The following is a 16,786-nucleotide window of genomic DNA, read 5'->3' as shown; positions in this document are numbered from 1 at the left end:
GTGTGTCAGCGATTATTTGAAGAATGATCCACGTTTTCATCTATCACTTATCCACTATCAAAGTGCCTCTATGTGCCTCTCTATACCCCACATGTGCCATGTAGCAGCCTCTAGTGAGCCACGACCGACCTGTCATTAGAGCCTCGAATGGCTCACATCAGCCACACTAAGCCATGTAGTGCCATGATAGCGCCATGATAACGCGATGTTGGCGCACATTTAGGCATGGGTTTGGTCCAAACCTCCAGCCCTCCCACACCTGGTCCCTTTAAAGTGTGGGTTTTCAATTCACAGCAGCATTTAATGTCACATTTTTTAAAAGCAGTCCAAAAACAGACGCTCCAGTACAGTCCTGCGGCTGTGCCCCAGGTTGCTGTCCACCTGTAATGCAACAGACCAGCTAGAACTGAACCAAGGGTTCCTGGACAGCTGTCTCTATGCTCCTCGCTGGCTCCGTGGCTCGCTGGCTTTATTTCTTCTGCGGCTTTAAACACACACATCGTGATCCCACTTTTATCTTTGTTCATTCGTTTATTTCTGCAAAATCGCTCTTTTGCGTGCGCGCTGCCATTCTGCATACACAATGAGGTGGCCGCTTTAATTATATACACCTGCTGCCACAACTCACGTGGATCACTTAAAAAAAAAATCTTTTTCTTCTGTAGCTTACAAGTCACTGTGATAGAACTTTAAAAAAAAAAAATCTTGAAGCGTGATGAATCACTGCGTCAGTGCGCAGTGCGCACACACAGCGGCACTCATGTGATCCATTAACAAGATATTAAATCAACCATAGACATACTTTTACAGCTAGGAACTGTTTTATCAAGCTATTAAAAAAAAAAAATTAAAAATAGTTACCTTAAGCTGTTCAAAATACATTCCACATGGAGTAGGAAAGAGGAAAAACGTCCAGATGAAACGGTCCTCTGTGATTCCAGAAGCGATTAGATGTGTTTTCAACATTCAAGGTTTGGCAGAAAATGATCAATCTGCTCCAAAATAATTATTTTATACACAGCGTCAAGCGCACAGAGCACGTGGAATTGTGTGTGCAAGAGGGCAGCCGCACCAAAAATAGCCTCTCAGTTCCTGCGTAGCTGCCAGGCGCCCGGATAACGGGCTTTTAGCAGCATCGTAAGCCCAACAATCAATGCAATCAATGGTTGACTTCCTGGATAAATATCCAGACAACTCAAATTACAGCGTTTTTTTCTAAGCACATACGGTATAACAGCATGAGACAGATTGAAACTGACCTTAACAGGAGCAGCTATGTTCCACTTCTTCTCTTCCACTGAGGTCACTGGTGTTTGTAGCCCACTTCGAGCTAGTACTGAGTTAGACATGGATGCTGAGGTTGGGGGAAGGCCATTATCACTGTTCACACAACCATTACTGTCCAGTACAGGTTGAGCCTCTTTGTCTTTCCTCCTCCTCAGTGTGTTAACCACAGGCATGTCATACGGCCCAGGCTTTGCCCAGTCCTGTAAAGAAGGACACTTAAGTCAGCATTTACTGGTTTAAACATCTCTTTACTGAACTATATTTTCCTATGCAGTCCTAATGATTTTCAAAATGTCTTTGTAAAATATATTTACATATTTCATTTGCAAATATATTTTGTAAAAACCTGATAAATGTTTGAACAAGGAGGAGAGGAATAACATGACGAGCAAGATGAAGATGACGAACAAACCTTCCAGCTGGGGACTTGTGATGAAGGCACCATGGGGGAACCCATTGTGCAGTTGAGAGGAGAGTCTGGCAGCAAGGCTGAGACGGGACGCGACCATGCACGAGTTGGGCAGATGGAGGAAGAGGAGGAGGAAGAGGGCATGGGAAAGAAAGGGAAGGCAGTGCCTGTCCCTGAGCCCAAACTGCCCCCATTGCTAAGTATATAGGGGGAAGTGGCTGGGCTGTAGTGGTCAAAACCGTTGGACAACTGGAACTGTACGTGTCAGTGGGGCGAGGGATGATAACATAAAGATACAAAACAGAAACAAATACACAGCAGAATAAATTACTGAAATGATAAATGGGCAACAATGCAAAATAAAAGCAAAACAAAAGATTTCTTGACTGGATAGAAATCATTGACATGGAATACAAAACCAAGAAAAACAGCACTTACGCTGCATACTTCTGCCAAGGCCCAAAACCTTCCCTCTTGCAATGTAAAATAAAAAAGTTCCACTTCTTTATCATAGAGACAGATAGAAGAATGGGGACACAGTCCCTGTACTGTGTACGTACAGCAAATGTGCCACCTTGATCCATCTGTCATCATCGTATAAGGCTAGATGTGCTCGTGAATGATGTAAATCAACAAAAACTAGCCACTTGTCAATGAAGCAGCACATAAATTTATCTTCACAAAATCATGAAAATGAATTAACAGTACATATTACAAATGCATTTGATAAAAAAAAGTACATTTGGATAACTTGAATTGATAATTTAGGCCCAGAATGTCCTTTGTCAGATGTGAGCAGGAGTCACTGACTGGTGCTACGCGCAGTATAAGTTTAACAGAATTTACTGCAATGTAAACTTAAGAGTACACCCGTGAGTGGAAAATTTTGTGACTCCACGTGTCAATCTTTCAAGACATCTTAAAAATTAATAAACAGATGCACAGGCCTACTGAATATCCTGGCAAAATGTAAAAAACTCAAAATAATAAAGTGATTATGTCTGTAGCACTGCAGCGTGCTGCTGCTTTACATTACATAACATTTTATATTACAAGGACTCACTTGTAGAAAGACAGTTTTAATCACCAGCTTCTCTATGTTTAAAACTACAACACACATGGCTAAAAGGCATTTACACACTAGCACAGATGCTCTTGTAGACCAGAGGGCCAGATAAAGTATGGTAAACAGGTAAATAAATGGGATGAGTTGGTTTCAATGTGGCAGAACACTGTGCTGCCTCCTTGGTGGCACAGTCGTGTGATGAGTCTGTCCTCTAGTTCTTCTATCTGTCTCTATGTCCGTTAACCAGATCCATCAAATGCAGTGCTATCTAATCCAGCCTAGGGGCACTGGGCTGGATTAAAACTGCTATCATTGCACTCTATTGTAATTTTATAGAAGAAGAAAAATAATCTTGGCTCATCTCAAATTACACCCGGCCCTTATCACTATATTTCCTGAAAATCATGTCATTCATTTTTAAATTATCATGGTCATAATCTAGCTAACCTGCGCACAAAGGTGAAAATACCACCTTGGCAGAGGTAACAACAAATGCACAATCACACCAAAACAGAACAACAGAATGGCCACAAAAAGATGAACTGCATCACCCTGACAAAAAGGATGCAAACAGAGAGAGTTTGAACCTGCTTCTGACGCCATAAAAATGTAAATGATTCTCTGCCCTGTCACTATATTTATTACATGTGCCATATGTGAGGTTTAGCAGGATGCAGCTGCAGTGTGCCTGACGTTTATGTGAAAGTGAAGTAAAGGCCGTGATGGATGAGTGTTTCACCTTGTCAGTAATGTTCTGAGGTGCACTAGTAGCAGCTCGAGGGGAAGGGGAGCAGCAGTCGCTGTGAAGCTGCCCAGTCTCTGGCACCTCAGAGCAGCTGGAACTGGGACAGGGCTGAGATATGATGGGCAGCAGCAAGAAAGCAGGAAGAGTGAGAGATGTGCACAGGGGAAGAAGCGCAGGTGTGATGCAGACACAAGCATTTTGTTAGGACTGTTTTACAGCTCTCAGCGGCTACAGTCGGGTCTATATACACACACCGGTATATGTGTGATGCAATTTGTAATTTAGCTTCTGTGCACCAACAAAATGGAGTTGAAACAATTAAGCAGTTTTTGTAGTGCAGACATTTAGCTTTAGTTCAAGGGCCTTAACAGAAAATGCCACATTAAGCATTTAGTATTTACAGCCATTTTTATACAGTCCCTCCATTCTCAGAGCTCATAAGTAACTGGACAAACTGAATATAAAGATTTCACAGACAGAATATTCAATCTTTTCCAGTTACTTAAACAGTCTGAAAATGGAGGGACGGTGTGTATAAATGGTCGTAATTCCTAAATGGTTAATCAAAACTTTTGTTAAACCCCTTAAAAGTATACAGTAAAATCAAAACTTGATTGTTACAAGTGTAGTGTACAGAGGCAAAAAAAAACAAACAAAAACCGCATCACTGTCCAAACACTTATGGCCCTGAGTGTCATCAGGAACACATCCAAGTAATTAGTGAGATTATACAGGAAGTGCTCAGAGAGTTGCACCAGCATTAATCACAAAGATATCAGCAGTGCCATGTTAGAGGACTTGGAGCCTTGTTAAAAGAAACCACAAGTACACAGTCAGAGCCAACAGAGCTGGACCTAGGCAACTGAACATGTGTCATCTGATAATGATTACTGGCAGCTGTTATCCTGAAGATTTTAGCATTAAGACTAGAATTCATGCCTATACTGTATAAATATGGGCTGACGTGAAGTAATAAATATGTATAATTTGAAAAAGTAGTCAATGTACGGTAAGCGTGGAGCACTGATCTACACTCAAAAATATAAACGCAACACTTTTGGTTTTGCTCCCATTTTGTATGAGATGAACTCAAAGATCTAAAACTTTTTCTACATACACAATATCACCATTTCCCTCAAATATTGTTCACAAACCAGTCTAAATCTGTGATAGTGAGCACTTCTTTGCTGAGATAATCCATCCCACCTCACAGGTGTGCCATATCAAGATGCTGATTAGACACCATGATTAGTGCACAGGTGTGCCTTAGACTGTCCACAATAAAAGGCCACTCTGAAAGGTGCAGTTTTGTTTTATTTGGGGGGGGGGGGGGGATACCAGTCAGTATCTGGTGTGATCACCATTTGCCTCATGCAGTGCAACACATCTCCTTCGCATAGAGTTGATCAGGTTGTCAATTGTGGCCTGTGGAATGTTGGTCCACTCCTCGTCAATGGCTGTGCGAAGTTGCTGGATATTGGCAGGAACTGGTACACGCTGTCGTATACGCCGGTCCAGAGCATCCCAAACATGCTCAATGGGTGACATGTCTGGTGAGTATGCCGGCCATGCAAGAACTGGGACATTTTCAGCTTCCAAGAATTGTGTACAGATCCTTGCAACATGGGGCCGTGCATTATCCTGCTGCAACATGAAGTGATGTTCTTGGATGTATGGCACAACAATGGGCCTCAGGATCTCATCACGGTATCTCTGTGCATTCAAAATGCCATCAATAAAATGCACCTGTTTCTTCGTCCATAACAGACACCTGCCCATACCATAACCCCACCGCCACCATGGGCCACTCGATCCACAACATTGACATCAGAAAACCGCTCACCCACACGACGCCACACACGCTGTCTGCCATCTGCCCTGGACAGTGTGAACCGGGATTCATTCGTGAAGAGAACACCTCTCCAACGTGCCAAATGCCAGCAAATGTAAGCATTTGCCCACTCAAGTCGGTTACGACGACGAACTGGAGTCAGGTCGAGACCCCGATGAGGACGACGAGCATGCAGATGAGCTTCCCTGAGACGGTTTCTGACAGTTTGTGCAGAAATTCTTTGGTTATGCAAACCGATTGTTTCAGCAGCTGTCCGAGTGGCTGGTCTCAGACGATCTTGGAGGTGAACATGCTGGATGTGGAGGTCCTGGGCTGGAGTGGTTACACGTGATCTGTGGTTGTGAGGCTGGTTGGATGTACTGCCAAATTCTCTGAAACGCCTTTGGAGAAGGGCTTATGGTAGAGAAATGAACATTCAATACACGAGCAACAGCTCTGGTTGACATTCCTGCTGTCAGCATGCCAATTGCACGCTCCCTCAAATCTTGCAACATCTGTGGCATTGTGCTGTGTGATAAAACTGCACCTTTCAGAGTGGCCTTTTATTGTGGGCAGTCTAAGGCACACCTGTGCACTAATCATGGTGTCTAATCAGCATCTTGATATGGCACACCTGTGAGGTGGGCTGGATTATCCCAGCAAAGGAGAAGTGCTCACTATCACACATTTAGATGGTTTGTGAACAATATTTGAGGGAAATGGTGATATTGTGTATGTGGAAAAAGTTTTAGATCTTTGAGTTCATCTCATATAAAATGGGAGCAAAACCAAAAGTGTTGCGTTTATATTTTTGTTGAGTGTAAAAATGGGATCTTTTCTGGAACATTCTGTCATTGTGTGTGCACTGCTGAAGCAATCTGCTATGATTTTGTGATATTGTGAGTCACTGGTCTGTGTGTGTTGTGTTGACAGGCGCCGTAGCATTTCCAAGCTAAGAAAACACCAGCAAAGGAGAAAACACATGAAAACAAACAAACAAAAAAACTCCTGCATCAATTCAATAACACATAGCTGCAACAAAAAATGTCAAAACAAAAAATGAAATAAATGCATGAATTAGTTTTTCAGCATCACTCTGAGACAAGACCTTTTTCATTTTAGAGATACTGCGCAAATGCAAAAAAGCAGTCCTACATATTTGTTTAATATGCACATTGAATGACATATCCTGATCAAAAATGACTCCAAGATTTCTCACAGTATTACTAGAGGTCAGGGTAATGCCATCCAGAGTAGGGATCTGGTTAGATACCATGTTTCTAAGATTTGTGGGGCCAAATACAATAACTTCAGTTTTTGAGTTTAAGAGCAGGAAATTAGAGGTCATCCATGTCTTTATGTCTGTAAGACAATCCTGCAGTTTAGCTAATCGGTGTGTGTCCTCTGGCTTCATGGATAGATAAAGCTGGGTATCATCTGCGTAACAATGAAAATTTAAGCAATGCTGTCTAATAATACTGCCTAAGGGAAGCATGTATAAAGTGAATAAAATTGGTCCTAGCACAGAACCTTGTGGAACTCCATAATTAACCTTAGTCTGTGAAGAAGATTCCCCATTTACATGAACAAATTGTAATCTATTAGATAAATATGATTCAAACCACTGCAGCACAGTGCCTTTAATACCTATAGCATGCTCTAATCTCTGTAATAAAATTTTATGGTCAACAGTATCAAAAGCAGCACTAAGGTCTAACAGAACAAGTACAGAGATGAGTCCACTGTCTGAGGCCATAAGATCATTTGTAACCTTCACTAATGCTGTTTCTGTACTATGATGAATTCTAAACCCTGACTGAAACTCTTCAAATAGACCATTCCTCTGCAGATGATCAGTTAGCTGTTTTACAACTACCCTTTCAAGACTTTTTGAGAGAAAAGGAAGGTTGGAGATTGGCCTATAATTAGCTAAGATAGCTGGGTCAAGTGATGGCTTTTTAAGTAATGGTTTAATTACTGCCACCTTAAAAGCCTGTGGTACATAGCCATCTAATAAAGATAGACTGATCATATTTAAGACCGAAGCATTAATTAATGGTAGGGTTTCCTTGCACAGCCTGGTAGGAATGGGATCTAATAATGTTGATGGTTTGGAGGAAGTAACTAATGAAAGTAACTCAGACAGAACAATCGGAGAGAAAGAGTCTAACCAAATACCGGCATCACTGAAAGCAGCCAAAGAGAAGGATATGTCCTTGGGATGGTTATGAGTAATTTTTCTCTAATAGTTAAAATTTTATTAGCAAAGAAAGTCATGAAGTCTTTACTAGTTAAAGTTAAAGGAATACTCGGCTCAATAGAGCTCTGACTCTTTGTCAGCCTGGCTACAGTGCTGAAAAGAAACCTGGGGTTGTTCTTATTTTCTTCAATTAGTGATGAGTAGAAAGATGTCCTAGCTTTACGGATGGCTTTTTTTATAGAGCAACAGACTCTTTTTCCAGGCTAAGTGAAGATCTTCTAAATTAGTGAGACGCCATTTCCTCTCCAACTTACGGGTTATCTGCTTTAAGCTGCGAGTTTGTGAGTTATACCACGGAGTCAGGCACTTCTGATTTAAGGTTCTCTTTTTCAGAGGAGCTACAGCATCCAAAGTTGTCCTCAAAGAGGATATAAAACTACTGACAAGATAATCTATCTCACTCACAGAGTTTAGGTAGCTACTCTGCCCTGTGTTGGTATATGGCATTGGAGAACATAAAGAAGGAATCATATCCTTAAACCTAGTTACAGCGCTTTCTGAAAGACTTCTACTGTAATGAAACTTATTCCCCACTGCTGGGTAGTCCATCAGAGTAAATGTAAATGTTATTAAGAAATGATCAGACAGAAGGGAGTTTTCAGGGAATACTGTTAAGTCTTCAATTTCCATACCATAAGTCAGAACAAGATCTAAGGTATGATTAAAGTGGTGGGTGGACTCATTTACATTTTGAGCAAAGCCAATCGAGTCTAACAATAGATTAAATGCAGTGTTGAGGCTGTCATTCTCAGCATCTATGTGGATGTTAAAATCGCCCACTATAATTATCTTATCTGAGCTAAGCACTAAGTCAGACAAAAGGTCCGAAAATTCACAGAGAAACTCACAGTAACGACCAGGTGGACGATAGATAACAACAAATAAAACTGTTTTTTGGGACTTCCAATTTGGATGGACAAGACTAAAAGTCAAGCTTTCAAATGAATTACAGCTGTGTCTGGGTTTTTGATTAATTAATAAGCTGGAGTGGAAGATTGCTGCTAATCTTCCGCCTCGGCCCATGCAACGAGCGTTCTGACAGTTAGTGTGACTCGGGGGTGTTGACTCATTTAAACTAACATATTCATCCTGCTGTAACCAAGTTTCTGTAAGGCAGAATAAATCAATATGTCGATCAATTATTATATCATTTACTAACAGGGACTTAGAAGAGAGAGATCTAATGTTTAATAGACCACATTTAACTCTTTTAGTCTGTGGTGGAGTTGAAGGTGCTATATTATTTTTTCTTTTTGAATTTTTATGCTTAAATAGATTATTGGTGGTCTGGGAGCAGGCACCGTCTCTACGGGGATGGGGTAATGAGGGGATGGCAGGGGGAGAGAAGCTGCAGAGAGGTGTGTAAGACTACAACTCTGCTTCCTGGTCCCAACCCTGGATAGTCACGGTTTGGAGGATTTAAGAAAATTGGCCAGATTTCTAGAAATGAGAACTGCTCCATCCAAAGTGGGATGGATGCCGTCTCTCCTAACAAGACCAGGTTTTCCCCAGAAGCTTTGCCAATTATCTATGAAGCCCACCTCATTTTTTGGACACCACTCAGACAGCTAGCAATTCAGGGAGAACATGCGGCTAAACATGTCACTCCCGGTCCTATTGGGGAGGGGCCCAGAGAAAACTACAGAGTCCGACATTGTTTTTGCAAAGTTACACACCGATTCAATGTTAATTTTAGTGACCTCCGATTGGCGTAACCGGGTGTCATTACTGCCGACGTGAATTACAATCTTACCAAATTTACGATTAGCCTTAGCCAGCAGTTTCAAATTTCCTTCAATGTCGCCTGCTCTGGCCCCCGGAAGACAATTGACTATGGTTGCTGGTGTCGCTAACTTCACATTTCTCAAAACAGAGTCACCAATAACCAGAGTTTGTTCCTCGGCGGGTGTGTCGCCGAGTGGGGAAAAATGGTTAGAGATGTGAACGGGTTGGCGGTGTACATGAGGCTTGTGTTTAGGACTACGCTTCCTCCTCACAGTCACCCAGTCGGCCTGCTTTCCCGGCTGCTCGGGATCTGCCAGAGAGGAACTAACAGTGGCTAAGCTACCTTGGTCCGCACCGCCTACAGGGGCCTGGCTAGCTGTAGGATTATCCAAGGTGCGGAGCCGAGTCTCCAATTCGCCCAGCCTGGCCTCCAAAGCTACGAATAAGCTACACTTATTACAAGTACCATTACTGCTAAAGGAGGCCGAGGAATAACTAAACATTTCACACCCAGAGCAGAAAAGTGCGGGAGAGACAGGAGAAGCCGCCATGCTAAACCGGCTAAGAGCTAGTAGCTGCGCTAAGCTAGCGGATTCCTAAAAACACACAAAGTGAATAATGTGTAAATAATTTAGAGGTGATTCAGCAGAGGGAGTGCTTTAGTTAAGGCACATGAAGATTACACTGTGAAACAAATCGTTATCTAATTATCTAGATCAATCTAACTACGCAGATTAAACAGCTAACAGATACAGCAAAACACCGCTGTGCTCCGGAACAGGAAGTGATACAATACCGCAGTGAGAGCCAACCACCTCTCAAACACACAACACAAACACAAACAGCTTTTTTGTCCATTCAGTGCACTGCAGCGCTTCACTCTTTATTTCTACCTGGTTAGCAGAGCTGAATACATTTATTTACTTTAGTCATGATTTTACTCTTGTTGTCCATTCGGCTGCTCCCGTTTTGTGTTCGGGGTCGCCACAGTGGATACAACCAGATCCGCACTGGTAGCTGGCACAAGTTTTACGCTGGATGCCCTTCCTGACGCAACTCCAGTTTCACCTGGAGAAACACACACAACCGCTGGTGTTCCAAAGAGGTATCCCATCCAAGTACTAACCAGGTCCCGCACTGCTTAGCTTCTGAGATCTGATGGGATCAGGCTTACACAGAGCAGATCGGCTGCACCATGATTTTACTCTTACACGAGCTATATTTTCTCATTTTACGTGCAGTGCACTGAAAAGCAGAAGTCAATTATAGTACTCCAGGCAGAAACTCTGTGCTGAGTACTTCTGTTGTGTTGAGAAACTTTGCAAAGTGTTTGTGTGTGTCGTGTGAATTTTCAGTAGCTATGTTAGCAAATTAAACTGTTCCACGTGCTGCGGGTTACATTTCAATCAATCAACTTTTTTCTTGTATAGCGCCAAATCACAACAAACAGTTGCCCCAAGGCGCTCCACATTGCAAGGCAAGGCCATACAATAATTATGAAACACAGTCTACGTCTAAAGCAACATAACCAAGGGATGGTCCAGGGTCACCCGATCCAGCCCTAACTATAAGCCTTAGCGAAAAGGAAAGTTTTAAGCCTAATCTTAAAAGTAGAGAGGGTATCTGTCTCCCTGATCTGAATTGGGAGCTGGTTCCACAGGAGAGGAGCCCGAAAGCTGAAGGCTCTGCCTCCCATTCTACTCCCACAAACCCCAGGAACCACAAGTAAGCCCGCAGTCTGAGAGCGAAGCGCTCTAATGGGGTAATATGGTACTATGAGGTCCCTAAGATAAGATGGGACCTGATTATTCAAAACCTTATAAGTAAGAAGAAGAATTTTAAATTCTATTCTAGCATTAACAGGAAGCCAATGAAGGGAGGCCAACACGGGTGAGATATGCTCTCTCCTGCTAGTCCCCGTCAGTACTCTAGCTGCAGCATTCTGAACCAACTGAAGGCTTTTTAGGGAACTTTTAGGACAACCTGATAATAATGAATTACAATAGTCCAGCCTAGAGGAAATAAATGCATGAATTAGTTTTTCAGCATCACTCTGAGACAAGACCTTTCTGATTTTAGAGATATTGCGTAAATGCAAAAAGGCAGTCCTACATATTTGTTTAATATGCGCTTTGAATGACATATCCTGATCAAAAATAACTCCAAGATTTCTCACAGTATTACTAGAGATCAGGGAAATGCCATCCAGAGTAACGATCTGGTTAGACACCATGCTTCTAAGATTTGTGGGGCCAAGTACAATAACTTCAGTTTTATCTGAGTTTAAAAGCAGGAAATTAGAGGTCATCCATGTCTTTATGTCTGTAAGACAATCCTGCAGTTTAGCTAATTGGTGCGTATCCTCTGGCTTCATGGATAGATAAAGCTGGGTATCATCTGCGTAACAATGAAAATTTAAGCAATACCGTCTAATAATACTGCCCAAGGGAAGCATGTATAAAGTGAATAAAATTGGTCCTAGCACAGAACCTTGTGGAACTCCATAATTAACTTTAGTCTGTGAAGAAGATTCCCCATTTACATGAACAAACTGTAATCTATTAGACAAATATGATTCAAACCACCGCAGCGCAATGCCTTTAATACCTATGACATGCTCTAATCTCTGTAATAAAATTTTATGGTCAACAGTATCAAAAGCAGCACTGAGGTCCAACAGAACAAGCACAGAGATAAGTCCACTGTCCGAAGCCATAAGAAGATCATTTGTAACCTTCACTAATGCTGTTTCTGTACTATGATGAATTCTAAAACCTGACTGAAACTCTTCAAATAGACCATTCCTCTGCAGGTGATCAGTTAGCTGTTTTACAACTACCCTCTCAAGAATCTTTGAGAGAAAAGGAAGGTTGGAGATTGGCCTATAATTAGCTAAGATAGCTGGGTCAAGTGATGGCTTTTTAAGTAATGGTTTAATTACTGCCACCTTAAAGGCCTGTGGTACATAACCAACTAACAAAGATAGATTGATCATATTTAAGATTGAAGCATTAAATAATGGTAGGACTTCCTTGAGCAGCCTGGCAGGAATGGGGTCTAATAAGCATGTTGATGGTTTGGATGAAGTAACTAATGAAAATAACTCAGACAGAACAATCGGAGAGAAAGAGTCTAACCAAATACCGGCATCACTGAAAGCAGCCAAAGATAACGATACATCTTTGGGATGGTTATGAGTAATTTTTTCTCTAATAGTCAAAATTTTGTTAGCAAAGAAAGTCATGAAGTCATTACTAGTTAAAGTTAATGGAATACTCAGCTCAATAGAGCTCTGACTCTGTCAGCCTGGCTACAGTGCTGAAAAGAAACCTGGGGTTGTTCTTATTTTCTTCAATTAGTGATGAGTAGAAAGATGTCCTAGCTTCACGAAGGGCTTTCTTATAGAGCAACAAACTCTTTTTCCAGGCTAAGTGAAGATCTTCTAAATTAGTGAGACGCCATTTCCTCTCCAACTTACGGGTTATCTGCTTTAAGCTACGAGTTTGTGAGTTATACCACGGAGTCAGACACTTCTGATTTAAAGCTCTCTTTTTCAGAGGAGCTACAGCATCCAAAGTTGTCTTCAATGAGGATGTAAAACTATTGACAAGATACTCTAACTCCCTTACAGAGTTTAGGTAGCTACTCTGCTCTGTGTTGGTATATGACATTAGAGAACATAAAGATAAACATAAACATAAAACATTTGTATTCTCTATGTTTGCAAGCGTTTTTTTCAATTCACAAGACATTTTTGATGCAGCTATCTGTTGAACTGATGCAGGTTGGGTTTTTTTTGTAAAGGTTTTCTGCATCTGCTCGTGCTACCCTGTCACACATACTGATGCATGGTTTACCCTCACCACCATTTACAGGGGAATTAGTCATACAACAACAACAACAAAAAAAAAACCAGACAGATGGAAATTAACAGCAAGTTTATGCGCAGGTCTAACCTTGTTGGCTCTGAAGAGAAAACAGCACTATAGACTGCTAAGCCTCATTTAGCCACAAGGAGGAAATGCTACTGCTGCTACTGGTCCTCTTATAAATACTACAGTACCTTCAGGAAAACCAGGACTGTACTTTAAATGGGTCAGACACCGACTTGCCAAACCACGTTCATTGCTTCATAAAAACTTGGAGACTAAGTATACCAATATGTTCTGGACAGGAGAACTGTGGTTTCTGGCATTCTAACAAAATGTCAAATAGTGTGCCTATTCTCATGGTTCATCTCAAACCTCAAACCCCACGCAGGCAGTTCCCGGGACAATCCCACCAATAATTATCCGAAACCTGACTCAGACAACTAGATAAAACTGTGAGAATTCAACCCGCAGATAGAAATCTCCTTGTACTTTAACAATGCAAAACATACAATTGACACTACTATATGTAATTTTGCTTTGGTACATGTGACAAAACTACTCAAACATTACTACATTCAGGCTTTTGCAGGTTGAACCAAACCACAGACAGTCTCAGCAGTCGACTGTTTAATGACAGGATGAGGCTGACCTGTTTTGCCCCAGGGTAGAATGGAGGCAGACTAATTTCCTGTGCATTTAAGCTATAATAACAGCAATGAAATGACTTCACCATGATCACATACACTTATTGCTGTCAGCTAAATGCCTCTCACAGTAGCTACAGAGAAGTGAGGAAAAAAATAAAGGTAAACTCAGTAGTGTGAAGATTCTGATTTTCCATTCTCTACGACTACGATGATGGAGTTATAACATGGTTAAATCCAAAATCTTACCTTTGCGTCAGCTGGCATAGGGGAGGATGATTTGTATGATGAAGTGTACTGGTCTTGTGAAGAAGAAATAAAGCCCGAGTCGTGGGAGGAGATGCTCGAGAGACGAGCCGGGGCCTGCTGGGGCAGTGTGGAGCTACGGTACCGATGGCGAGGGTGATGGTGGTGGAAGAGATGGTGTGAGGAAGAGGAGGAAGAGGAGGAGGAAGGAGAATGAGAGTGAGAGCCGCTGGATCCTCTGGAGTCACTACTGTTAACGCTGTTCAGACTACTGTGAAAAGGGAAGGAGTGAGGTATGAAGGTTTGCCGGAGGAAAGACAGGTTTGACAGTGACAGGCGAGTTAAGAGGATCAAAATGCACCCAAAGGCACGAAGCAAAGGCAGAAGGTGACAAAGAAAGGATGAGGAGGATAATGGGTAAGAGATGGAGGCAGAGGTTTGGAGGAGGGGGGGTGGAGGAGACATGGTGGGAAACAATTAACACAGCACGCCAGGATGCAGCAAGCAGTGATTAAAGCCAGTCAAATTAACCAAACATACCAACACAAAAGGTGTGAAGTCATGACAATAATTACTGGCAGGAAATCACACGATTTCATACCTTGATTATATCATTTGAAAATGTGTATTTATAAAAACACTCATGAAATCACAGCAAAACCAACAGATACAATCGTTTTAATCACTGCCTGAACTGAAACTCAGACATCACAAATGAAACTCATGACGAATAAAATATGTAAAAAAAAAATTAAAAAAAAAAGAAGAAAAAAGAAAAAAGATACATCACAATAGTGCTTGCTATGGAAAATCATATGGATGACTAACACACACACACACACACACACACACACACACACACACACACACACACACACACACACACACACACACACACACACACACACACACACACACACACACACACACACACACACACACGTAACCATTTGCAAATGATGTTGGTCACAAATTGTGTCAAAATTTCCAGATGAAAATCATGTCAATGATGGGAAAAAAAAACCTAAAAACAAAACAGTGTCGTTGTTGTCTTTTAAACATCCCTCTTTCACAGGTTTTCTCACAATTACACACGTTGGTCCTAATTGGGTTCAGCCAGCCACACATCCCATTCCAAAAACTGATTCAAATTGAAGTGTTGTGTAAGCCCAGGTATAATTTTCCCCTCTTCAAAACCAGTGGATGAAAAAAATTAAATGAACAGGAAAAAGACATCAAGGACAGAGAACAGAAGGTAGAAATGTGGTCTGAACAGGTTACAGTACAATATGTGACAGGTGGTCAAACACTATCGATACCAGTTGAGGGTTACAGAGCTGTGCATTATACTGAAGACACATACAGAACTTGTACATTTAGACGTTACAGAATCTTTTAAATAACCATAAATCCACTTTATACTGATGCATGCAGAAATATGGTGCTGTTTTCTCAAGCTTATACTGACCACTAGGTGGCAGACTGTGTCACTCAATGACAAGGTTTTCTCATGTGCCAGTGCTCCACCCAGACACAGATGTGATCTCTCAACACAAACAGATTTGAATGTATTATGTGTACTCTATTTGTCGTCTGTTTATATAATGTGTAATTTGACTGCATTTAGACTTTGTGTACATGTTATGTCAGCATAATGTTAGCGGTATAGAAGACACTGTATATTTCAACAACTAAGCCCCCATCAGAGTGTTGCTGCTTACCTGCACATGCTAGACTTTCTAGACGTAGTAGTGCTGGGTGACGACGGTGGAGTTTGATATGACCAACTGTAGTCTGAGCCCTTCAGATCCAAGATCACCTGAGAAGATTACATTTATTAGCTATAATTATAGTAGTTACTGAGAAAGTGTCCCTGAATAATCCTACACTTTCCCTGTGCTTAAAAAGGCATGCATAGGCATAACTGAACTTCCATCAGTGACTGTAAAAATTACTGTACAGTCATTCATTTTTAGAACCAGCTTAGCTTAGCCCTGTTACCTGGTAAGGGTCAAGGGGGGGGGGGGCTATCACAGTGGTCACTGGGCAAGAAGTGGGGTACACTGGTCAAGATGAAGAACTTGCAGATACAATCAGGAGAAATGAGATTTCTCCATCTGAAATCTAGGCTTACACTCTGGGACGGGGTGAGAAGCTTGTTTATTTGGGAGGAGTGAGCAGAGCCACTGCTTCTTCACATTGAAAAGGGCCACCTGAGGTGGGTGGGGCATTTGGTGATGATGTACCCTAGTCGTCTCCCTAGGGAGGTCTTCTAGGCAGGTCCAACACAGGGAGAAGGCCCCAGAGAAGACTCAGTACACACTGGAGGGATTATATTTCCCTGCTGGTTTGGGAACGCCTTGGAATCACCCAGGAAGAATTAGAGGACTTGGCCAAGGAAGTGCAGAATGAGCCACTTGGTCTATTGCCACCACGACCCGGACCCAGACAATCGGTAGAAACTGAACGAACGAATGACTGAATTTCAGATGATGATTGATATAGGTGAGGACCATGGAGAGTGAGGGCCACAGTGGTATCTTCAAACATAATTTGTTGGTATTCTTTATTTATTCATATACACAGCAATCTTGGCACCGTGGGACACGTCAGGGCTGGTTCAGTCAAGCACATATAAAGCAGGTCTTTTGTTTGCAAGTGACTTTTGAAGGATTGCTGCTAATTGAAAAATGCTGCTGGT

At 41.8% G+C, this 16,786-nt stretch overlaps 1 protein-coding gene across 1 annotated transcript in view; it reads right to left on the bottom strand.

Moving 5' to 3' along the window:
- The window catches only part of LOC117514670 (protein MTSS 1-like), a 117,545-nt gene that overhangs the window by 11,623 nt on the left and 89,136 nt on the right, over positions 1–16,786 (bottom strand). The window contains exons 10-14 of the mRNA XM_034175240.1: positions 15,807–15,904; positions 14,089–14,356; positions 3,502–3,615; positions 1,700–1,951; positions 1,260–1,487 (exon numbers count right to left, since the gene is read on the bottom strand). Of these exons, the coding sequence (XP_034031131.1) occupies positions 1,260–1,487; positions 1,700–1,951; positions 3,502–3,615; positions 14,089–14,356; positions 15,807–15,904 (960 nt within the window). The remainder of the gene's footprint in view (positions 1–1,259; positions 1,488–1,699; positions 1,952–3,501; positions 3,616–14,088; positions 14,357–15,806; positions 15,905–16,786) is intronic.

The sequence above is a fragment of the Thalassophryne amazonica genome, chromosome 7 (genome assembly GCF_902500255.1).
Source record: "Thalassophryne amazonica chromosome 7, fThaAma1.1, whole genome shotgun sequence".
In the NCBI taxonomy this organism is placed as follows: Eukaryota; Metazoa; Chordata; class Actinopteri; order Batrachoidiformes; family Batrachoididae; genus Thalassophryne; species Thalassophryne amazonica.
The sequence above is the reverse complement of the archived record's forward strand: the minus strand, read 5'-3'. Positions and strand labels throughout refer to the sequence as shown.